Raw genomic sequence first — 25,019 nt, forward strand, 5'->3', positions numbered from 1 at the left:
GTCTGACAACTACTTTTCCTAGGAAGGGAGAGATTGCAAACAAATCTGCTGCACAGCCATGGGCACCCACATGGCACCTTTCTTTGCCAACATGTTGATGGGCCATTTAGAAGAAGCCTTCCTAGCCTCCCAAAACTCCCATCCCCTAGTCTGGTTCAAATTCATTGATGATATCTCCGTGATCTGGACTCAGGCCCAATACACCCTATCCACATTCCTTCACAACCTCAACACCATTCATTCCAACCACTTAACCTGCTCCTCTACCCAACATGCAACATTCATGGACATTGACCTCCAGCTCTTTGATGACTCCATCCACCCTTGCCGACATTAAACCAACCGAACTATCAACAGTACCTGCATTTCGACAGCTGCCGTCCTTTCCACACAAAAAAATGCCTGCCGTACAGCCTTGCCAGTCATGGACAACATATCTGCAGTGACAAGAACACCCTTGCCCAGTGTGCTGAAGGTCTGAAGATGATATTCATAGACAGACAATACCATCAAATCTAGTCCATAAACAGATTACGTATCGCATATCCTCGCACATCTTAACCCTCCCATCACCCCCAAGAATCTGCTACAAAGGAGTGCCCCCTTTGTCACCCTGGACTGGAACAACTGAACCATATCCTTCACTAGGTCATTGATGATCTCACATCCTGCCCTGAAATGAGGGACAACCTACCCAAGATCTTCCCACCTCTCTTAAAGTTGTGTTCGATCACCCACCCAACCTACACAACATCCCAGTCCATCCATATGCCACTCTCACTCCCAAATCCTTCCCACAGGGTTCATATCCCTGTGACAGACCAAAGTGCAAGACCTGCCCAGTCCAGCACATCCTACTCCAGTCGTGTCGAAGGTTTATCCTACCCCGTCAGAGGCTGTACCACCTGTGAAAGCAGCCATGTCATTTACCAACTCTGCTGTAAACACTGCATAGTTTTTTATGTCAATATGACCATCAACTAGCTGTCCACCAGGATGAATGGCCACTGCCAAGCTCCTACCAAGAACAAAGTTGACCACCTGATGGCACAACATGCAGCTGAGCACAAAATGCACAGTTTCAATGGGCTTCACAACCTGAGCCTTCTGGATCCTTCCCTCTACCACCAATTTCTCTGAACTACACAGATGGGATTTATCCCTACAACACATCCTCCAGTACCATAATCATCCTGGTGTCAATCTCAGATAACCCATTGTCCTCGCACCCTCCGCCTAACAGTTTCCTCTTTCTCCATCCTGTCACCCCCCCATGGGTTCGAGGCTTAGAATAGGTCCGAGGTATTCGTATCTGTCGTAAGAGGTCACTAAAATGAATCTCCTACTTTTTGGGCTTCTGTATTACGGTGTCCTTTTAGGCTTTGACGTCCACATTTCCAAAAATTTTTCAGAAGTGCAGGCCATTTGGGAAGGACGCCTTATGTGGTGCATCATATATCTGTCGTGCACTAAGACCTTCTGCACCTATTGTTGTTCTGCAACTCCACCCATAATCAAGCCATTTGGGCAAGGCATGATAGCCAGTCCCTCGTGCTGGTGGGGTTTGTCAGGTACTCTATTGTTTGTAGCCCCCTGACAACACAAGGATTGCAGTGCTGATGCCCAAGTTGCAAATTTCCCACGTATGCCAAGGAATAGATGGCCATCTTTTTGGGACATCATAACTCTTTGCAATGGCCATCGCAACAGGTGGCCTTCACTGTGGCTGGGAGGTGCCCATGGGGAGAGCATCTGATCGGAGTGGGTGGCATAAGGACGGATGACTGACAGTTAGGCAGGCTAAGTCATCTTTTGCTGGTGGCTGAATGGTCCCAGTAGTCTCTAAGAAGGAAAGGCTAGAGTTCAGTGCTCAGAAGTGTGATCCCAAATTGTTCCCCTCACTACCTACACCATGAGAGGAATGTGGGTCTGCAGATAAAAGAACACCACATTTGCCTTAGTACTTAGTCTACAGCAGAACAGGTGGGGACTCATTTCTGGCTACAAAGCCTCTGTTTTTTGTTGAAAACCTGCAGGATAAGTTTGGGGAAGTGGCTTTGTCTCCAAAATGAGAAATGGGCCAGCCCCGATCCAGACACCACCTCCAGCCCAGTCACAGGTGTTGTTTGTCTGTGACAAGCTGCATGATATTCCTGTTTCAGTCACTCCCCATAAAAGCCTAAACATTGTCCAGGGGATTATTTTCCATCAAGACCTCCTGTTGCAGTCCGACGATGAGCTACGTGCCAATTTAGAACGACTGGGTGTTCACTTCGTCTGGCGCACCTGTAGGGTACTGAAAGATAATAGGGTTGCTACCGGTGCCTTCATCTTGGCTTTTGAGGATGATTAGTTTCCTGAAAAGGTCAAAATGGTGGTATACCAGTGTGATGTAAACCCATACAGCCCTCCCCTTATGTCGTGCTTTAGTGCTGGAAATTTAGGCACATGTCGTTCCGGTGCAATTCCAGCACTGTAGACATCCATTGCGTCTGAATACTCCGTGTTCTCCTCCTCCCAACTGTGTCAACTATGGAGACCACCACTCCCCCTGCTCGTTGGACTGCACTGTTCTTCAAAAGGAGAGGAAAATTATGGAATACAATTACCAAGAGGCTAAAAAGAACTATGACAGGCTGCACTCTGTTTGACTGGTTTCCACCTATGCCGCAGGCAAAGACGACGTCGCCCCTGCTGTCAATGGTAGTCCCTTCTTCTATCCCGCCTACAGTGGACCCTCAGGGCCTCCCAACTATATCTCCCCCCACACACCCCCACCCTCCATTTGGTGGCTGGGGGCTCCTCTTCTTCTGTAGCTTCCAAAGCACCTACTTTGGGAGCAGTGCCCCACCAAACAGCAGGGGCACTGGTCCCCACCTCCCAGCCGGAAAAGCAACAGCCTCCTCCGGCTCCTCTCGCACGGAAGGGGTCCTTTGGGACTCTCCCTTCTAAGGTCTCCACCTATGCAGAAGTGGACACCAGCCAGTGGCTGAAGGAACCATGAGCTTCTGGTCAAATGACTTCACTCTCTTCATCTGCACCTGAAGCCACTTCAGGGTAGCCCTCCCAGCTAGCCCCGAAAGAGCACTGAGAGGGCAAACCGATGAAGAAAAAAAATGGTTGAGAAGCAAGAAACTCCAGTGGCCTCCACACCACCACTCCCTATAAGTTTCACATCTGAGGATGAGATGGAGATTCTAGCATCCCCTGGGGACCTAGACCTCGCAGACACCTCAGCTGCAATGAAAATGAATACAAGCACTCAACTAGTGGCAGCAGGTACCCCTGAGGTGTAACCAGCTTCCTTGGCCCATTCATGCCCTCTCAGACTACAGGAAGCATCGTCCTCCAGTGGAGTTGCAGTGGTCTCCTCCCCCCCCCCCCCCCCCCCCCCGCCCCCCTTCCTCCTGGCTGTGTTATGATAACTCTTAAGCATTACACCTGCTTTTTGCATTGCCCTTCAGGAAACCTGTTTTCCAGCAATGCAGACCCTCGCCCTTTGTGGCTGCCAGGAGTATTACAAAAATCATAATGACTGTAACAGGATGTCGGGTAGAATATGTATATATATGTCCTTACCTATAGTGAATGTGTGCCCTTTCAAATCCTTTAGGAACTGTGGCTGTCAGGATGAAGGCAATGTAGGAAATTACCATCTGCCATATCTACCATCCTCCAGGTGAAGTACCACAGCATGCATTGGCTGCACTAATTTCTCAGCTCACCCCACCTTTTCTACTTCTGGGTGATTTTAATGTCCATAACCTTTTGTGGTGTGGATCAAGATTACTGGCCATGGTAAAGAGGTCGAGAATCTACTAACTCAGCTCGACTTTCTGCCTCCTAAATACAGGTGCCCCCACTCATTTCAGTGTGGCACATGGCACATACTCAGCCATTGATCTCTCAATTTGCAGTCCGGACCTTCTACTGTCTATCCACTGGAGAGCTCATAATGACTTGTGTGGTAGTGACCATTTTCCATTCTTCCGGTCCCTCTCCCGGTGTCACTCAGCTGGACATTTGCCCAGGTGGACTTGTATCAAGGGTGACTGAGATGCTTTCACGTCTGCTACCACTGTTGGATCTCCATTGCTAGATAACATTGATGTGGTGATCCTGATCCACGGTGTTACTACAACCATTGTTTATGCAGCTGAGTTGGCAGTCCCTTGTTCCTCAGGTCACCCCTGGTGGAAATAGCTGCAGCCATAATGGAGTGTAGATGGGCCCTAAAATGTCATAAGTGGCACCCATCAGTGGAATACCTCATTGCCTTCAGATGGTTCTGTGACAGGGTCTGTCAGCTAACCAAAAGATGGAAGCAGGAGTATTGGAACACAAACCTATCTTTCACAGGTTTGGACTAAGCTCAGACGCCCTTACAGATGTCAGACCCCTGCAGGTATACCTGGGGTTTCCACACATGGAGCTGTATATACTGACCCAGATGCAATCGCAGTGTGTTTTGCTGAGCATTATGCTTGAACCTCTGCATCTGAGAATTACAACCCTACCTTTCATCCCCTAAAACAGCGGGTGGAATAACGACACCTATCTTTTACTACACACCACCCTGAGCCGTATAATGCACTTCCAGATTGTCTTGAGACAACCCCTGGGCCAGACTGCATCCATCCCCAAATCATCAAACATCTGTCATCGGATTACCAGCGCCACCTCTCTCCTCTCCGTCTTCAACCACATCTGGAGCGAAGGTCAATTCCTGTCACAGTGGCAAGAAAATATCATCATTCCAGTGTCAAAACCCAGTAAGAACTCACTCAATTAGCCTCACCAACATTCTGTGCAAGCTGTTCGAATGTATGGTGAGCTGACAGTTTTCACCAAGGTTGCTCTACCACTGGATGGCCTTTTCCTGCCGTCACCACCTTTTCGCCATCATTTTTGACCTGACGAAAGCCTATGACACCACTTGGTGACACCACGTCCTTGCTACATTGCACGTGTGGGGTCTACGGGGCCCAATCCCGATTTTTATACAGAACTTTTTGTCACTCTGCACCTTCAGAGTTCCAGTCAACGCTTCACACTGTTCCCCCCATATCCAAGAGAATGGGGTCCTGCAGGGTTCTGTACTGAGCGTCCCATTCTTTTTAGTGGCCATTAATGGTCTCACAGCAGCTGTGGGGTCCTCAGTATCACCCTTCTTATATGCTGATGACTTTTGTATTTCCTTTTTGCTCATCTACTATTGATGTAGCTGAACATAACCTGCAAGAAGCTATATGAAAGGCACAGTCGTGAGCCCTCGCTCACGACTTTCAGTTTTCAGCCACCAAGACTTGCGTCTTGCACTTCAATTGGCATCATACCATTCACTCACACCTACGACTTTATGTTGATGACCATCTTCTTAATGTAGTGGACTCTTATTGCCTTGTAGGACTGGTTTTCGACACCTGCTTAACCTGGCTTCCCTATCTTTATCAGCTTAAGCAAAAGTGCTGGCAGCATCCTTAACATTCTTCTATGCCTGAGTCACACTGACAGTGGTTCAGATCGCCTACCTGTTACAGCTGTACAAAGCCCTTGTACGGTCCCATCTTGATTATGGGAGCCTGGCGTATGGTTCAGCATTGCCCTCAGCACTGCGAACGCTGGATCGTATACACCACTGTGGAGTTCAACTTGTGTTTGAAGGTTTCTGAACATCCCCTGTAAAAAGCCTACTTCTCTAAGCTGATGTTCCTCCCTTGTGGATCATGTGACAACAACTACTTGCCTATTATACTGCACATATTCGCAGCTCGTCTAAACATCCAAGTTACTATCTCCTTTTGCCTAATGCGGCTATCCATCTCCCACAACATAGGCCCAGATTAGGGATTACAGCTGCATTCTGTGTCTGGTCCCTTCTCACTGAACTCGAGTCTTTCCCTCTACCATCTCTCCTCCAGATCCATCCTTGTACACTTCCATGGTGTCTACCTCGACCACAGCTTTATCTGGACCTATCGCACATGCCAAAGGGCTTGGTTCGCTCTGCAGCCCTCCACTGCCTGTTTCTCTCTATTCCTGATATGTCCAGGATTCAGAGGTAGTTTACATGGATGGCTTGATGGTTAATGGTCATGTTGGGTTCGCATATGCGCATGGAGAAGATACTGAACAGATGCTCCTTGTCAGATGGCTGCAGTGCATTCACAGCAGAGCTGGTAGGTACCTCTCATACTCTTGAGCATATCTGTTCCTGTGCTGGGGAGTCTTTCCTCATTTGTAGAGACTCCTTGAGCATCTTACAAGCTCTTGAGCAGTTTTTTCCTTGCCACACTTTTGTAATGGCCATCCAAGAGTCCGTTTACATCCTCAAACAACTTGAACAGTCGGTGGTCTTTGTATGGACCTTGAGACATGTCAGAATCTGATGAAATGAAATGAACTTGCTGAAAGGCTAGCTAAAGAGGCTACTCATAAACCAAGTCTTGAGATCAGCACACTGGAATCTGATCTTTGATCGGTATTACGCCGCAAAGTTTTTGGGCTCTGGAATACAGAATGGCACTTCCTGACTTTGCCGAATGAGTTATGTATGGTGAAGGAGATAACATATGTTTGGAGGTCCTACATGCAAACCTCTAGCAAGAAATCCATTGTCACTTGCTGGCTCAGCATCGGCCATATGCGGTTGACTTATGGTCACTTCCTATGTTGCAAGGACCCACCTCAGTGTCACTGTGGTTCACACTTGACAGTGTTCCAAATCTTGTTGGACTGTCTGAATTTAGACCCCCTAATGCAGAATTTTAACCGTCCTGATGCACTACCTGCTGTGTTAAGTGACAACGCCTCAATGCCTGATCTTGTTTTAAGGTTTATTCAAGAGGGGGGTTTTATCACTCAATCTAAGGGTGGGTGTCCGGCCTTCTCTTCCAGGCCTTCACCCTACCTGCCTTCTAACTCTTCCTTGCCCCCTCTGGTGCTTTCTATTCTACTTCGTGTTCATCTTTTCACCATCTGTGTTTCTCTTGACTTGTGATTTTAGGCTGGGGATTTTAGTTTGTTGCAGAGTGTCTGGCTCATCCTTTTTTATTCTTACGAGCAGCAAGCCCAGGCAGTCTGCTATATTGGTTTAACACCTTCTACTGCGTTTTTCCTTATAGTTAATATTTTCAGTTTTGGTTTGCTACTTTCATTTTCTCCTTCAATGTGGTTACACACTTAGTTTTACACATTTTATTCCTTCCCTACATACTCATAAAACACTATATACTATCAATAACATGGTGTAACAAATAGTTGTTTCCTGAAATACAGATACCGATGACGATAGGCAGAGGCCCAAAACTAGTCTGATAAAATAAACTACCATCTAAAATCAGCTTATATCAAAATGCATAATTATTAATATGGCATATCTCTGTGTGCACACATGCCAGTGAAATTCATCATTAGTAACCCCCACCCAGTTTGAAAATAGTAGTGAAGTCCTGTGTAGCCACAAGATTTTTTGACTCTGTGAGGAATGGGATAAAATGGCTGAATGGCAGGAAAGAAAATTTTAACCATAACTACTTTTATTGAACACTTCCTTCTGTTACCAATAGGCCAAGGAGGGAGGGGGACAGTGTGTGCATGCTTGTCATTAAGCATATTCAAGTTAATTTCATTTGTGTGTGTGTGTGTGTGTGTGTGTGTGTGTGTGTGTGTGTGTTTTGGCTGATATTTCTGTTCAGTGCTACCATCTTTACAGACATACAGTATGTTATAAGAAAATGTGTCCCACTCTTATCTTTTCGTTTCTATTTGGAGCAGTCACTCAGTGTCATTGCCACTACTGTTCTGAAGTTTCTCAGTATTCTCATATCAAGAATTGCTGCTATACATCACGCTAAATGAGCACTTCTGTAACCACCACCCTGCTCAACCAGCTGAACTGCCAATTACTCATAGTGAAGTGGTAAGACACTGTATTTGCATTTGGAAGGACTGTGGTTCAAATCCTTGTTTGGCCATCCAGATTAGGTTTCCTGTGGTTACTAAAAAGTGTTTATGGCAAGTTCCAATGTGTTCCTTTGAAAAAGTCACAGATGATTTCTTTTCCCATCCTCTCCCAATCTGAGCGTGTGCTCCATCGCTAATGACATTGGCATTGATGGGACATTAAACTCTAAACTTCATTTCTTTTTTTTTTTTCTGATGAGCATCTGCCTGAATAGTGGATAAAATCAAGCATTTCGTTGCTTACTGTCTAACTTGGGTTATTGATTTCTAAAGATTGATCAATTAATTGTTCAAATCAATAATGTTACTCTTTTATGTCTTGCAGTTGGAAATATTTGATTCACAAATCTGTGAAATTGTAAGATGCAATGTGCCACTTTGAACAACAGAACTGAACAGAGGGAGATGCATAACCTCTTCAATCACATAGGGGATTATTGACACTATGTTCAGATAAGCAGTTAAGTCACCAACTGGACAGTTTTGAATACATTGGCAATTAACTGAGTTGTTTAATGGCTATGTCAATTAAGAGATATGAATAAGTCTGTCATACATGAAATAGCTAGACTGTCCAGATGTCGAAATGAATTCATAAAAAATAGGTACTTACCATACTTATGAGCTTAAAGTGTCATATATCAATGTGATATTTGAAATACTTACTCATTCTTCATGTTGTTAAGGTTATTAAGGATGTATGAAAACCAGAGATTACTTTCATTCAGTATCCAGTTAAAGCATCAGCACTTGAAAAGCAAACAGTATGGTAGCACAATGGAAGGCACTCCACATGCAAAGTAACAATGTAAATACTATCATACTGCCAGCAGAGGCAATGCAGTGGTCATGTTGTGTGCTTTCATATACTATGGGAAATTAAAACTTTGCTGGAAGATCCACCATACAAGGAACTTGCCCAGTATGTGGTCTCACCTGCTATGTAGAAGAAAATTGGTTCTCTGCAGAACTCAGACTTGCCTAACAATAGTATTAAACAGCTACACAAGGAAGGAATTACCTCATGTCCAAAAGTAAACACTGTTAGCTCGCCAACCTAGGGACTAGGCAAGTATTTGATGAAATCACTTAAAACTTTAGTAAGACAATATGTCCATCATATTAAGAAGTCATACATGTTCATAAGATTGCTGGGCAAGGACAATCTGTTGGTGAGCTTTGATGTGATGTCATCATTCAGCCACTTGCTTCTGAAAGATTTGCATTACAGAGAGATCATTCTGAGCCCCAGATGGTGAGAGTTTTTCAACATGCACCGTGTCTAATCAGTGATGGCCTAGAAAACAACCACAGAGGTTATTACCTGAGATCTGCTTTGGACTATTACTGGCTATGACAACTAACTTTGCAAGGACTTAGGTGTGGTCTCTTTCTTCCCACTCCCTCTTTCTATCTAGTATGCCCTCTCTCCAGCACTGCCAATACAGACATAACTCAGCTACTTCGTCATAAGTTGATAATAGTGACTCTCATCAAAATGTCACACTGTTTTGAAAAGCTTACTTGGCACTAAACATAATTATTGAGTTAGGATTAGTACCTCATAGTGAGAATAATTGCATTACCTTTACGGTGAGTCAACTCTCAGTGTTTCTGTAAGCTATCTGTCAAAGAAAAATTCAGAAATGCAGTAGAAAATAAGGAAATAAAATTATGTCTCCTTTTACAATTTCTTCTAATCTAAATATCAAACTTCTTACTACTTCAGGAACATAAGAATGGAGTGCTGCATGTTACATACTAATGCTTTCTCTTTGATGGACTGTTATGATAAATTTCTCTCCTTACAGGCTGCAGTGCTTGTACTGTGAAAAGTATTTTAAAAAACGTGAATCATTAAAGGAGCATATGCGCAAAAAGCAACACAAAAGCATAAACCCAGACAATAAGTGTTATGACAAATTTTACGTTGTAAATTACTTGGAACTTGGCAGGAATTGGCGCGACATACAGGTGACTATTGAATTTGTTTTTGTTATTGACATTACTATGTAACATTTACTGGCTTTACTTATTTGTGAAATCAAAAGTTTTGTTAATATGTTATCATTTTCACATTTACAGGCAGAAAAAGATTCCTCCAGTAGTTACAGTGAGAGTGACAGTGAAGAAGAAAAAATAGAAACTGAAAAGATGGCTTCTGGAATGCCATTTGATGCAACTGGTACTGTTACATGCCTGTTTTGCAATGAAATAAGTGCATCATTTGAAGATGCCTTAGAACATATGGATTCAGCTCATGAATTTGATTACAGTCAGATTGTTGAAGACAACCACTTATCATTTTATGAACAGGTTTGCATTTATTTCTTTGTTGTTGTTGTACTGTTGTAGGTGTATGTGTGTGCATGTGCACGCGCTCGTGCTCGCGTACATGTGTGTGTGTGTGCATGCGCGTACCGTGTGTAAAGTTGAATTCCTGTGATTTATTGTTTGATTGTATGTGATGAAATTTTTGGTGTTCCTGAGAGTTGTAAACTTGCTGACAAATGTAGAATATAATGGTGATGATATGTTGATGTTTTGGCCATTATGAACTTGTGGGCATGTGGTAGAGGTATGAATATATACATGATTTGACTACTGTATCTGTTATTTGTGGCTGAATGCAGATTTTAAATTTTTGTGAAGAACAATTGTAATGTACCAAACTAGCTGATATGTAAATTACATAAATGCAAACTGGATCTCACTGGTATGTTGTGTCTAATTCCATTATTTTAGTTGAGCCACTCATCTTTAGGTGCTTTTATGGATGAAATAAGGTTTCTTTCATCCAAAATGAATATTTCATTTTTCTGTGAGGCATGTGCTATTTTGAAACATCCTTGTTGATTAAACATTGTGCCAAACCAGGACTTGGTCTTGAAACTCAACTGAACATCCTGGCATGACTGACGACTTCCCTTTGAAGCTTCACTTTCACCTGATCTTCCCTACTTTCCAAACTTCGCATAAGCTCTCCTGCATACCTTGCTGGACAAATGTGCAAGCTTAATATTTGCCTTTAGATCTTAGAATTCTTAATTGTATTAAATGTACACTCCTGGAAATGGAAAAAAGAACACATTGACACCGGTGTGTCAGACCCACCATACTTGCTCCGGACACTGCGAGAGGGCTGTACAAGCAATGATCACACGCACGGCACAGCAGACACACCAGGAACCGCGGTGTTGGCCGTCGAATGGCGCTAGCTGCGCAGCATTTGTGCACTGCCGCCGTCAGTGTCAGCCAGTTTGCCGTGGCATACGGAGCTCCATCGCAGTCTTTAACACTGGTAGCATGCCGCGACAGCGTGGACGTGAACCGTATGTGCAGTTGACGGACTTTGAGCGAGGGCGTATAGTGTGCATGCGGGAGGCCGGGTGGACGTACCGCCGAATTGCTCAACACGTGGGGCGTGAGGCCTCCACAGTACATCGATGTTGTCGCCAGTGGTTGGCGGAAGGTGCACGTGCCCGTCGACCTGGGACCGGACCGCAGCGACGCACGGATGCACGCCAAGACCGTAGGATCCTACGCAGTGCCGTAGGGGACCGCACCGCCACTTCCCAGCAAATTAGGGACACTGTTGCTCCTGGGGTATCGGCGAGGACCATTCGCAACCGTCTCCATGAAGCTGGGCCACGGTCCCGCACACCGTTAGGCCGTCTTCTGCTCACGCCCCAACATCGTGCAGCCCGCCTCCAGTGGTGTCGCGACAGGCGTGAATGGAGGGACGAATGGAGACGTGTCGTCTTCAGCGATGAGAGTCGCTACTGCCTTGGTGCCAATGATGGTCGTATGGGTGTTAGGCGCCGTGCAGGTGAGCGCCACAATCAGGACTGCATACGACCGAGGCACACAGGGCCAACACCCGGCATCATGGTGTGGGGAGCGATCTCCTACACTGGCCGTACACCACTGGTGATCGTCGAGGGGACACTGAATAGTGCACGGTACATCCAAACCGTCATCAAACCCATCGTTCTACCATTCCTAGACCGGCAAGGGAACTTGCTGTTCCAACAGGACAATGCACGTCCGCATGTATCCCGTGCAACCCAACGTGCTCTAGAAGGTGTAAGTCAACTACCCTGGCCAGCAAGATCTCCGGATCTGTCCCCCATTGAGCATGTTTGGGACTGGATGAAGCGTCGTCTCACGCGGTCTGCACGTCCAGCACGAACGCTGGTCCAACTGAGGCGCCAGGTGGAAATGGCATGGCAAACCGTTCCACAGGACTACATCCAGCATCTCTACGATCGTCTCCATGGGAGAATAGCAGCCTGCATTGCTGCGAAAGGTGGATATACACTGTACTAGTGCCGACATTGTGCATGCTCTGTTGCCTGTGTCTATGTGCCTGTGGTTCTGTCAGTGTGATCATGTGATGTATCTGACCCCAGGAATGTGTCAATAAAGTTTCCCCTTCCTGGGACAATGAATTCACGGTGTTCTTATTTCAATTTCCGGGAGTGTATTTTCCGACATTAATGTGAGATAACCATAACCACCCACTATTTGGAGCTGTCTTAAATATTGTAGCAATAAATATATACAAGTTTTTAGATAAATTTGTCATGGAAGAAAGAATTATTGCTCTTATATACTCTGTAGCAATGGAGGTTAGGGTGGAAAGAAATGCCAGTATAAAATTTAAATTGAAAATTTAAAAGAAATGTTAACAGAAAAACCTCTAAAATTAAATAATACTTAAATAAAAAAATAAAAAATGCAAAACTCAAAATAAAAAAACAATATGTATTGTTGCTTTAAGTTTAATATAAGTAGTAATATTTTTATTCAAGCATCGTTGTGTTGGGAGGCCATTAAGCAAATTTTAAAAAAGCAGCTAACAGCAGCTATCCTTTCTAGAACTGCATACTTTCATTCCTCAATGTATCCAAAGAACCTACCACTTAGGGTCAAAACTGTGATTGAACTTGTGTTCCGCAAGATGCAAACTGTGTGGCGGAGGGGACTAAATTCAATAAAAATTACAATTGGTGCTTTTCATGTTGCAAATATATTTTAAGGTTTCGGAAGGGTTGGTCCAATGGTAACATTGTTGTTATTAAAAGATTGGAATGAGTGGACCCCACAGAGATCAATTAGAAGAAGGCCAACACCTGAAAAAGGTATTTGTAGAATTTGATGACAAATCAATTTTAGGGAGTTCTAAAGATGAAAGTGAATGGATACCAATACAGCCACAAAGTCTGATGTTTCAGGGTCTTGGAGAGTTTGGCAGCACTGAAAGAATAATGTTTCCATAATTTTAATTTGGGCTGTTACTGTCCCTAAGTTGCATGGGACCTCTGTAGAAAAAGGTGTCATTTATTTAGGCAAAAGTACTTTTGCAACAGACCAAGCTTATGTAGCCTTAAGTCATGTAAAAATCTTCCAAGGTGTTGCTATTTGTGAATATAATCACAGAAAGCTGTTGAATAATACTCATGGCAGATCGACTTCAGCAGAACTGGAAAGACTGACAAGCAGTACTTCCGTACTTTAATTTTGTACTAAGTGTCGTACTTTATTACTTAAAAATATTTTTACATTAAAATACTTTGCAGGTCTCACTTGTAACTGAAATGCATTAAACACTATAGTCATGTTTTACCATTGCCACTTACTTGATTTATGTGCTTCTTTTTTTAGTTCACACATATATTCATTGACACTGTTTCAGTATATATTTAGCTAATTTAGGCAACATAAGCAGTAAGCAATGGTGATAATTCTAAATAAAGCCAGAAGAAAGTAGGCTGATGTTGTGCTCCCTTGCTGGAGGCTGTCTAAACCATTACAGCAAAATCATTTGATTTAGTACTGAGTCGTAGACCTCAAAAAGAACTACAGAAAATTCTGTGAGAGGTTATATTTATCTTTTACAGCTGACTCACATTCGCCCCCCTCCTGCTATGTAGCTGCTGAAATGAGTGACTTCAAAAGACAAAACTCATCATTGTTGGTTGACTGTAAAAGATAAACATATGTTTTTGTGGACATTTATTTAGGTCTTTTTGAGCTCTACTACAGGGTGGCGCATGAAATGTGTTACCATTTTGTTTTTGAATATAAACTTTATTGTCAATACAATCTGAAAGGAACATATACTACAATGAAGAGCCATCCACGGAGATTTGTTCTAACTCAGCACATGCACAACATGTCCACCAATTCGTTTCCTAACTTCCTTCAAATGAACACTGAAGTTAGTGATTACCCTACGGCACATGTCTTCCATAATTTCGCTGCAAGCTTGAAGAATAAGTCTTCTGAGCTCCATTAAATCACGTGCACGTTTCAGTAAAATTTTTTCCTTTAGGTACCCCCAAAGAAAAAAGTCACATGGATTGAGGTCTGGACTATTGGGGGGGCCAATTTTGTCCGTCATTGAAGCGACCTGGAAACCTGAGTGAAATGATCCGCATGTCGAAATGCTCATGTAAACACTCCAACACAGTGTTTGCAGTATGTGGCCTTGCTCCATCTTACATGAACCACTGCGTGTTGAAGGACAAGGCAGTAGCAAGATGCTGTGGAATGAAGCTATTGCAAAGCATGCTCAAATAACGCTCGCTGTTCACAGTTTCTTCAAAGAAAAATGGTCCAGTAAGTCCGTGACTGGAAATTGCTGCCCATGCTGTAATCCTTGGAGCATAATGTTGTCATTCATGAAGCACTTGTGGGTTTTCAGTGGCCTAAAAGAGTACATTTTGTTTGTTAACCACAACATCTAAATGAAAATGCGCCTTGTCTGAAAACCAAACGTTGTTGAGAGTTTCTTCCCTATCCTCCACCCACTGAGCAAACAGTAGTCTCTGCTGCTTGTGTTCTTCAGTGAGCTTCTGTGCACAGGTTATCTTGTATGGGTACATATGGAGGTCACATTTAAGAATGTGTTGTCCGGAGCATCTGGATATTCCCAGTTGCACTGCTGCCTTTCTATATGATTTCCCGGGACTTCTCTGTACGGCAACTCGTACCGCTTCAATGTTCTCCGGTGAACAAACAGGCTTAGGCCGAGGTCGCTTCACTTCCAATACTATTCCTTCCTGTACAAATTTATCGTACAACCTGTGGATGGTCTTCTTGCAAGGGACCTATCGTGTGTTAAACTGTTGTCGAAAACGCCTCTGAGTCACAACAAGGCTTTTCGTTTCATGAAAAAGTAACACAATTGCCGATCGTTGCTGTGTTGTCAGTCTTCCATTGTCAGCCATTGCTGCTTACTAGTCTCCTAGCAGCAGTATCGTGAAATACACGTCATTTCGTAACTCATTCGTTTTTCCAAGCTCTGCTGGTACTGCTGTAGAGATCCCAGCGGGATATCTAATGTGCATCGTAAATTGTGAAAGAAACAATTGGTAACATATTTCTTGTGCCACCCTGTATGTAACTTGATGTAGCTCTTACATATTACGTAGCATAAATCAAGAGATTGCACTGACAGGAAACTTTTCATTGAATTTAGTTGACGAAATTTAAAAGGCTGAACAGACTTTCATGGAACATAGCTAAGAACCATCCTTACAACACCAGTTTCCAATTTTCTTTTTTTTTTCTTTTTTTTTTTTTTAAAAATATAGATACACACTTTAAACTTATAAGACTTCTCTTATTGCATCGGGGGGTTAAAAAGATGCTAATGTGTTTACATGAGGTGATAAAAACTGACGATGACTTAGGTACATAGACTCCATTCGGCTCAAGGAAATTGATGTGAAGGCTCAGTGACTGAAATTTAAATGTATTTGGCGTATGTAAATATTTCCATAGCCTGCCCAGCAGCAAGGACGGAGCAGCAGTTACCTACGTGTCAGCATACACCTCCTAGGTTAAATTTATATTTCCTTTGTCCGGAAATTTGATTTCTAAATTACTCTGAAAGACTGTAGAGACGTCTTGTTTGCTAAGTATTTGGATACTTCGAGAAACCTCGATATTAGAAGAAAACAGGATCCCACCACTGTATCGGCCAAGATCAGCTCTGTCTACTCTTCGCATTGTTCTTTCTTAATAAACTTGCTATCAGTGCTCAGTATTAAATTACACCTTTCATTGGCAAACAAGGAATTCACTACACCATTCTGGTGGTTTTTTCCCCCTTCCTCCTGACTGAATGGTTTAAGGGATTCCACAGAAATTGTCAATTAGAACAGATGGGATAATATGATGTTTTTGCTAACATCTAGATATACTTGGATTGTACAGCCAAGCAATTTTTGAAATCAGTGAGGACAAGCTCAGTAGTTAGGAGAAATTTCATATGAAAATTAAAATTCTGGTGACATCCAGCAGAGTGTCTGTTTTGTGACAAAATAATTGAAGGCATAAAAGCCCAACACCAAGGGCAAACTACACAGTGTGTTTTGACAGTGGTAAATCTGAATATGATAGAACTCATTACATTTTCATAACTAAGAAAAGATGTAGGCAGAAAGAATGTGTCAGTGTGTCAAGCACTCTTCGTAAAAGATGTCATTACAACAGATGACTTTTCATCCATAATTAGGCTGAGGTAAGATGGGAAGTATGAGTTTCTGTTGGCTGTGGGTGTTGATCCCAGGCTGCATGGGATTGCAGTGATTATTCAAGCAGTGTTGCATTCATTTTTAGCACAAATTTTGACTACAGACCAAGTCGTCCTTAAAGAATTCATTTTGTTACCTCTAATTTATCTTGCAAATGTTAACAAGCTTCTCAGCAAACACTATCAATTCAGACACCACAAAGAACATCTGATACTTGGAGAATGGAGGAAGACATGCAGGTATGTTTTCACTGTGGACAACCTGCAAACCCTAGTGTTGAGAAGAGAATAGAATTAGACATGTATTTTACCACAAGATGTTATCAATTATGGCAATTCCACCCATACCAGTTGAATACTGGCAATCTGCGTGATGATGCGCTATTGCTGTACAGCACAGCCATTTTGTATCATGTACAAATATTTCAGCTGTTAACTCCAAAAAAATCTTGAAAACTAAACAAGGCAATTATGAACAGAGGTGAAACTGCCATATATGTTAATGCTTTATGAGAGTTGCCTAAATGGTGATGTGTCATGTTGACATTATCATCGAACGCCATTCTGTCAAAGCCCTAGAAGACTTGGGGACTCTATTTTTCACAAACAAGATTCTGTATTTGCCATATGAAGGTGGCTAAACTATGTCCAGCCAGCTAGATCCGGCATCTTGATGATAATTACCAATGACCAAACACTGCCATTCAAATTTCCCTTTCTGTCAGAATGCAGCCCCAGTGCTATCCTTGGCTGATGTACTTTATAGGCATCACAGCTGAGTGGTGCTCCAGACTAAGGAAATAACTGCAACATTTTTATGTAACTGAGATTTTGTTCACCATCAGAAACATCAAATGTTGATAAAGTTATTTCCACTCATTAGTACAAATGCTCAGTTAAACAGTAAGGCTCAAGGAAATTGTAAGGAAGGTATTAAAGCCACAGAATGAGTGCTACATGCCAATGACAGTAATTACCACTACAAGTGATCAAGGAGAACTTAGAGTTGTCAACTGCTGTGAAGTATGTTTCCACGATGTAATTTCAGGCTAACAAATGGGAGACCTAGACAAACCAGGCTTATCATCGTAACACCTGATATTTTGTACAAATTCAAATGTACACCATTTGGTCTATTCTCTAATGATCATTGAATGCATGCAGTGTCCACTGAAGGCAGCACCGGAACAATACCCAGATATAAAATGAATATGAAGTTTTTTGTAACACAGATAGAGTGTCTCATCTGATGGGAGGTAGTTGGAAACATAGTAATTGAAAACAAGTCACTTACTGAATATTGAAAGAACAATAATAATATCTCATTACCTGAACATGTCACAGTAAATGTTCCAAAATTCAATGTCTGTACACTAAGTATACCACAATGAATATCTGGAAGGGATGTGCAAAAGGTTGAGTTTGACATATAGCTGATGAAAAACAAAGACAAATTTTACGAAGTCCAATTGCTAAGTTGGACTGCTACAGAGACAATGGTGGTATGTAACTGATGACTTGTTTATCCTTGCCTTGTGGGTCAAGGCAATACTGATGAGCATTATCGAAACTATTTCATAAGTACCAAAGTGACTTGTGTTGATCAGAGTCAGACTAAACCTGGGGATCCTGAACTGGGGACTGGTAAGTGCTGCCATTGCTCTGTCACCTTAAGCTGTGGGCAAGCTTCAGTGACCACTCTACGGTGCAATGATGGAATGTAGTGTGTCACAGGGAATGGGGATCTTGGCTTGACTGCCTGGATCACAAGAACAGTAAAAATCTCTATAAAAAAAACCTCAATCTCAAGGTATGGTGTGCACTTAAGAGGTGCATGGCTGTTTAGGTGGAACAGTCATTAGCAGGCAACCTCTGAGGGACAGCCACACCTCGGTTGTATAAGGCTTACCTAGGCACACGGGGCTCTGTCTGGGTAGGCTCTTTTTTTCTTAGCTGCTCATGGGACTAAGATGGACCCTCCAAAATTTTCTCGTCTGCCTCCCAGCAGAATGGGTGGGCCACTGGTTGGTATCAACACCCAGTGTAACAAGAGGACTTATGTAGCCAGTCCTCCAGACTCCGAAATTTTTCAGAGTTCTAGTGTATAAAGTGACAGAACAAATGCTGCCAGTCAGAATTTGTTTTTAATAGTTAAATGTTAAAAGGGTAACTTTGAAAAAGTTTCACTGTTCTACATTCAAGAAATTTTAAAGGGCATTGCTGGAATTTTAAAATCTGTCAAACAGTTGTGTAATGGGACACTGCTGGTTGAAACTTATAGTTCTCAACAAGCTATGACCCTTCAGGAAGCCAGATGCCTTGGGGAATATGCCACCAAATCAGAGCTACACAACACATTTAGCTACAGCAAAAGTGTTGTGTCATGCAGAGATGTTATAGATATTCCCAAAGAAGAATTGAAAGATGAGTGGGCTCCAGAAGGTATTGTTGATCTGCAAAGTGTTGTGAAAAGGGTGGATGGGGATCTGGTGAAATAAAACTCCGTGATCCTTACCTTCAATAGCATGAAACTCCCAGAGCATATTCAGACAGCTTTTCTTCACTTAAGTGCCCTGTGGTTGTGTTTACAAAAAACACATTTTAAAGCCTCTGAAGCCCCTGTGCTATAGGACTATACTCTCCTCCACAAGGATGACCTAACTGGGGGAAAAGCCCAGAGGGTTTGCTATGTTTGATAGTAATGCACATCGCTCCTCCACTCTCTCCTGACCAAAGCTACTAGGAAAACCACTGTAGTCTTACACTTACTTATGATAGTCTGCAGTAGTTTTACAACTGTACTCTTGATGTAACTGATGAGGCATTATGGAATTCCAAAATTGACTGTTCTGCAACTTCATGTACCATGATAAATGCACCAACACTTCATAAGGAAAAACGAGCATTTTAGATTTAATCTCTCCATCATGTGCAGAATGCTATAGCCAGTTGCTGCACTGACATCAAGCAAAGGATCTGAAATGGTTGAACAGTTAATTGATGCACTACTGTTACTTTGTAAGGTTTCAGTTTGAGTTTGTGCACAACTGTATGAACAGATGCTTAGTAACAAACTAGTCTGAAATGCTTCTTTCTAAGGCCACTCAGAACTCATTTATCCTTAGTTAAAAATGATATGCCACCTACCACACTGTTCAGGCAACAGGCTGGAGCATCATTTGGTGATTTAAATCTGTCTCCGGAGGTATTGCTTCCCTCAAAATGCTGGGAAGGGTGTTTGCTTTGTATATGAGTCACCCTGTTTATCCAGAATTTATTTCACGATGTCTGTGTTTCTTGGGCTGTTTTGTGTTGGACGTGGCCCCATAGACTTTGAATATTCCACAGGGTATATGATCAACTTGATGCTGTCCAGTATACCATATTATATCATGATCCCATCTGTACGACTACTATATCCTGAGGAATTAATCTGTTTCCTGGAGGGTAAGTATCCAGTATGCACACAAATAATGGTACAGGAGCAATTTACAGAACAGAATGAAATTTCTCTTCCTAAGTGGCTTCCTTTTTGCATCAGAGCTCTGACTCATTGAAAATCCACTGCTTGACAACTGCTAAGGCACAAAGACATTGTTGGACAGGAATAATCACGATCAGTGATGGATGACATGAAACACAGTACACATAATAGAGCTAGAGTGGTATATTTATAAAAAAAAAAAAAAGGTACAGGTTTCACCACATGGGAAAGTATAACAACAGACATAAATAATGTTCATATTCAACGCAGGTCACACTCCCAAAATAAAGGTTGATATCTGACTCTGAGTAAGGAATATGCTCTCCTGGGGGCACTAATGCACATTTTGCCATTATTATTCATGTTGGCTACCAAACAGTTGAGGAGTCCTTGACATATATTGTCCCACTCCTCTCTCAAGGTAGTTTTCAGTTCTTTCACAGTTCAGGGAGAGGGCGTTCATTAAGAAACACGTCTGTCAAGAGTATCTCAGGTCAGGCATGCTGCATAGGGTTTAGGTCTGGGGAGTATGCAGGCCATTCCACAGATTCAGTATCTTCATTTTTCAGTCTGTCTGACACCTCGCCTTCATCCATAAATAGAAAGTCTGGGCCAGCTGCATCCCTTAATGGACAGAAATGATCCAAAATAATCCCCCTGCAGTACCATTATACTGTAATGGGACCTTATGCAATGGTGTTCTGTCATTGTGCATAATGCCTGCCCACACCATAACACCTAGACCATACCAGTGATGTTCATGTAATATTGTTGCCCCCCCCCCCCCCCACTCTCTCTCTCTCTCTCTCTCTCTCTCTCTCTCTCTCTCTCTCTCTCTCTCTCTCTCTCCCTCCCTCCCTCCCTCCCTCCCTCCCTCCCTCCCTCCTTCCCTCTCTCCCTCCCCCCCCTCCCCCCCCCTCTCCCCCCACACCAACTGGCAGCCAGAACCACTTGCCACAGTAAAACAGGATTTGTCACGGAATATCATTCTGGACCACTTTTGCTGACCCCAACGAACTTGCTCTCTACACCATGGAACTCTTTCTTGACAGTGGCATGGTCTTGGCAGACAGGCTTGTACCAATAATGGTTGCAAGACCTGCAGCAATCTGTGCAGGATTGAGATGTCTGTTCCTTTTCACCACTAGGGCTACGTATCAATCCTCTTGCGGTGTGGTGGTCCACTACAACCAGTGGGCATGCTTTTGCGTAGCATTTCCACATTCAGCGACATTTTTTAATCACGAGATGACACTTTTGGACACACCCATTACTGTGGCCACAATAGTGACACTTCAAACAGCTTCAACTTGTCCAGTTGCTCGACCACAATTGTAAGAAGTTGAGTGATTTCTTGCAGCTATCTTGCTGTACCACACAGAATGTCACGCTAATCAATTCCACAACAACAACAACAACAACAACGCACTGCATGATTTGTTGAATGGGTACAGAGCGTTCATGTACTGGCTTCACTGCAGTTTACATGTCCCGCCATCTACATTACCTTTTACTATCATTGGTCAGTAGTTTTGTAGGAATTTGCAGGTGTTCTTTAGCAAGTGCCAATTGTTCCTCAGCAGTTGTCAAGCACTGTGTATGGTCAGAGACAAAATAAACCATGCAAGAAATGTGGTCTGTCATGACCCTTGGCAAGTGAAACTAACCACATAAGAGGAAACGGTAGAAAATAAGATGTTTGAATGCAGATTATCAATGGAGTCCTTGGACAAGAAGTTCAGTGGAAAGGGAATTGCATGCTGTGCACTTCTGAAAGCCAAAATATCTTGATAATAGTGAAATATCTTCATAATACTTTGAACTATTCGTTCTACTAGTTTCATGTTTTGTACAGCTTAAACAAATTAACTCAATAACACAAAAAACTGCCATAGGTGGAATTCAAATTGAGTCCAGTTGTCACAGGATTACTTTCCTGCCTACAGAGGTTTCTTACTGCTGTTCTGCTCTTGCCTCTCCCTCACAACATGAACTTCCATTTCATATGCCTGCAATCCTACAAATGCTGTGGCACAGTTTTTTTGCATTTTTAGAGGATGTGTTCCTAAAGTTTGGGTCAAGAAAGTGTTAATCCTTCGATTACACTCACAGTCACAGATGTTCTTTTATTAGCAGTATTGTACACCCTGCATAACGTGACAGGTGCTTCAAATTTCATCTCCAGTCATTTCTTGTGCTGTGCTGTCAAGTGTACATGTTCACCCGTATGGATCTAGATTTTTGCCTTTGTGGTTGTGATGAATAGGTGGTCTCTTCTGTGTTGATTGTATGTGCTCTAGAGCCTGTAATTCACTGCCTCTTTCTGAATGGGCTGCAAAGCTTTGCTTCTGATGCAGCGGGGGAACATTTAATAGATATCACTTGCTAATGACATAGGAGGCAGATCAGTATAAAATGCTGTGCAGGGTTAGTCCTGACCACAGTTGACATACTTCAAATATTGTCCCCTCTGTAACATGTGAGGATAGTGAAAACCAATGCCACCAAATTCAACGAAAGTCATATGCAGCTTCTGCTTGCTGAAAACATGATTTATTGTACTTTACTTTGTGCCTCACATTTTATTACTGATCTGAAAGTGTATGGGAATGAATCATTGATAATGGTAAAACTGAAAAAAAAGAGAATGGAAGTATTTGAGATGTGGTGCTATAGAAGGATGTAGAAAATTAGGTGAACTGATAAAGTAAGAAATGAGGTGGTTCTGTGTAGGACTGGCGAGGAGAGGAACATGTGGAAAACATTGCCAATAAGAAAGAACAGGTTGATAGTGAAAGTGTTAAGACATCAAGGAATAACTTCACTGGTATTTGAGGGAGCTGTAGGGCCTAAAAACTGAAGGGGAAGGCAGAGATTGGGATATATCCAACAAATAATTGAGGATATTGGGTGCAAATGTCACTCCGAGGTGAGGTTGGCACGGGAGAGGAATTCGTGGTGAGTCACATAAAACCAGTCCAAAAGGATGATGACCAAAAAAAGTGGTCTGTTTTTATGTATATAATTGTATTTTGTTCCCAATTTTCCACAAATTTATCTGTGACAGTGATACTATTTCCGTCTTACAGTTTGTTGAAACACTGTCTGTATCACTTTATAGTGCTCTAGTAGACCCAATAACATTATTTGCCATGGAGAATAATTAAAAATTTAATATTGCAGTCCCTACACAAAATAACACTGTGTCGCTCAAAAAACTATTATGTAGTCTTGTTAATATTGCTACCAACACCTCAGTTTGTTATATTTTCAGTTCCATTGTGCAATTTGTCAAAATACCTTAATGATTGCAATATTTGTAGAATACTGTTGTTTGTTTCACGAAGCTGATTTAGAATTGCTAACTGAAAATCTCTCTTATTTTAGGTAAAACTTGTCAACTACATCAGACATCAGATGTATGCCCTAATATGTATGAAGTGCCATAAACTCTTTCAAGATCGTGGAGATCTGTTAAACCATATGACCAAAGAAAGACATTTTATGCTTCCAAGGAAAGAAGTGTGGAACCAACCAGAGTGAGTATGCATTCTGTCAATAAATGCATTCTTGTCAATAAAATCTGCAGTTTGGTGAACTTTGCACCAAACTTTAACTAGCTCATAACACCATAGTGCCATAACGTGCTGATTCTTCTGTTAAACCCAACAGAGCTTTACAGAGTGAAGGATTTGTTCTGGAAACAATTCCCTAGGCTGTATCTAATTCATTGATCTGCAGTGTTATTTATTCCAGGAGTGCTAGCCTCAGCAGTTGTGCCCCCCCCCCCTCTCCCCACCCCTCCCCCTGGGTCTCTCAACTCTTTTGTAATCCTTTTCCATGCTGCATATCTATCCTCCTACTATTCTTTCTCCCCTCCCTTGGGGACCATGTCTTGCATACGGTCAGGAAATGAAAACTTGTGGAAGTATTGGAAGACTTAGGTGGATTTTATTTTTGTCTTTCTCTCCTTTCTTGTTCTGACTTCTGTCCTTCTTCCAATTCAGCATTTGAGATCTCCTTCTTTGTCTTTCTTCCTCCCGGTGCATGCCTGAAGGCATGATGCATAAAGGATGTGGTAATGCATGACTCCCAGCACCCAGGTTGACAATTAGGGCTTGTGCTTACTCTCTGGTAAAGGCTAGGCCCAGGGTGTGATGATTGCCTGAGCTGTTACCTACCCAATAACCAATTGGTTGGCCTGTCTGGAATTCAAGAGGTGTGAACAGTCACCTAAGACAGGTGTTCTCCCCTCTGTGGGGGCCCCCAGAAGGAAGAAGTGCATGATTGGAGATGTTGGCAATTGTGGGGGATTCACCTGCAATGATTACATCGGCTCCCTCTATGTGACCTTCATCTAATAAACAGAAATGGAGTTAGGCCAAAGAAACAAAGAATCTTCCAGTTGCAACTCGCTACCTCATGGTGTCACAAACGGAAGGTGGTCAGAACTTTCCTACAGTGAACCCGTACATCATTTGGAAAGGTGTGGATACAATTGCAGGCCCACTAAAATCCTGCACTTGCTTGTGTAATGGAACTTTGCTTCTAGATACAAATAGTGCCTTTCAAGCCCAAAACTGCTTAAAGCTACACTCTCCATGGGTATCCTGTTCATGTATAGGCTCATCAAACACTGAATTCTTCAAGTGGTGTCACTCAGCTGCTTGATGAAATGACAGAGGGAGATAGACAATATTATGTCTCTGATCAAGGCATAACCACTATCCATTGCGTTATGAAGAGGGCTGATGCAGAATTCGTGTTTACCTGCAGCCTTTGCTTAATGTCTGATTGAGTAAAGCTGCTATAAAAGATTAAGGCAGTCTATGAAGTTATCATTGCCAGACTGCACATACCAAACCCAATGTAGTGTTATAACAATACTTGCATGTTCTGGTAAAACGCAGACAAATGTGTAACCTGTGGCAAGGATGTTCATGAGGAAGATTGCCCAACTCCTCCTCTTCCCCACTGCATCAACTGCACTGGAAACTCTGCTGCTTCATCCTGCGAATGCCCTGC

The 25,019-nt window shown here is 42.7% G+C and overlaps 1 protein-coding gene across 1 annotated transcript in view; it reads left to right on the plus strand.

The window, feature by feature from the left end:
* LOC126470143 (zinc finger protein 277) overlaps window positions 1-25,019 on the plus strand; it is a 146,489-nt gene that overhangs the window by 63,262 nt on the left and 58,208 nt on the right. Inside the window, exons 5-7 of the mRNA XM_050097757.1 lie at window positions 9,777-9,939; window positions 10,051-10,281; window positions 23,382-23,533. Of these exons, the coding sequence (XP_049953714.1) occupies window positions 9,777-9,939; window positions 10,051-10,281; window positions 23,382-23,533 (546 nt within the window). The remainder of the gene's footprint in view (window positions 1-9,776; window positions 9,940-10,050; window positions 10,282-23,381; window positions 23,534-25,019) is intronic.

Source organism: Schistocerca serialis, chromosome 3 (assembly GCF_023864345.2).
Source record: "Schistocerca serialis cubense isolate TAMUIC-IGC-003099 chromosome 3, iqSchSeri2.2, whole genome shotgun sequence".
Taxonomy (NCBI): Eukaryota; Metazoa; Arthropoda; class Insecta; order Orthoptera; family Acrididae; genus Schistocerca; species Schistocerca serialis.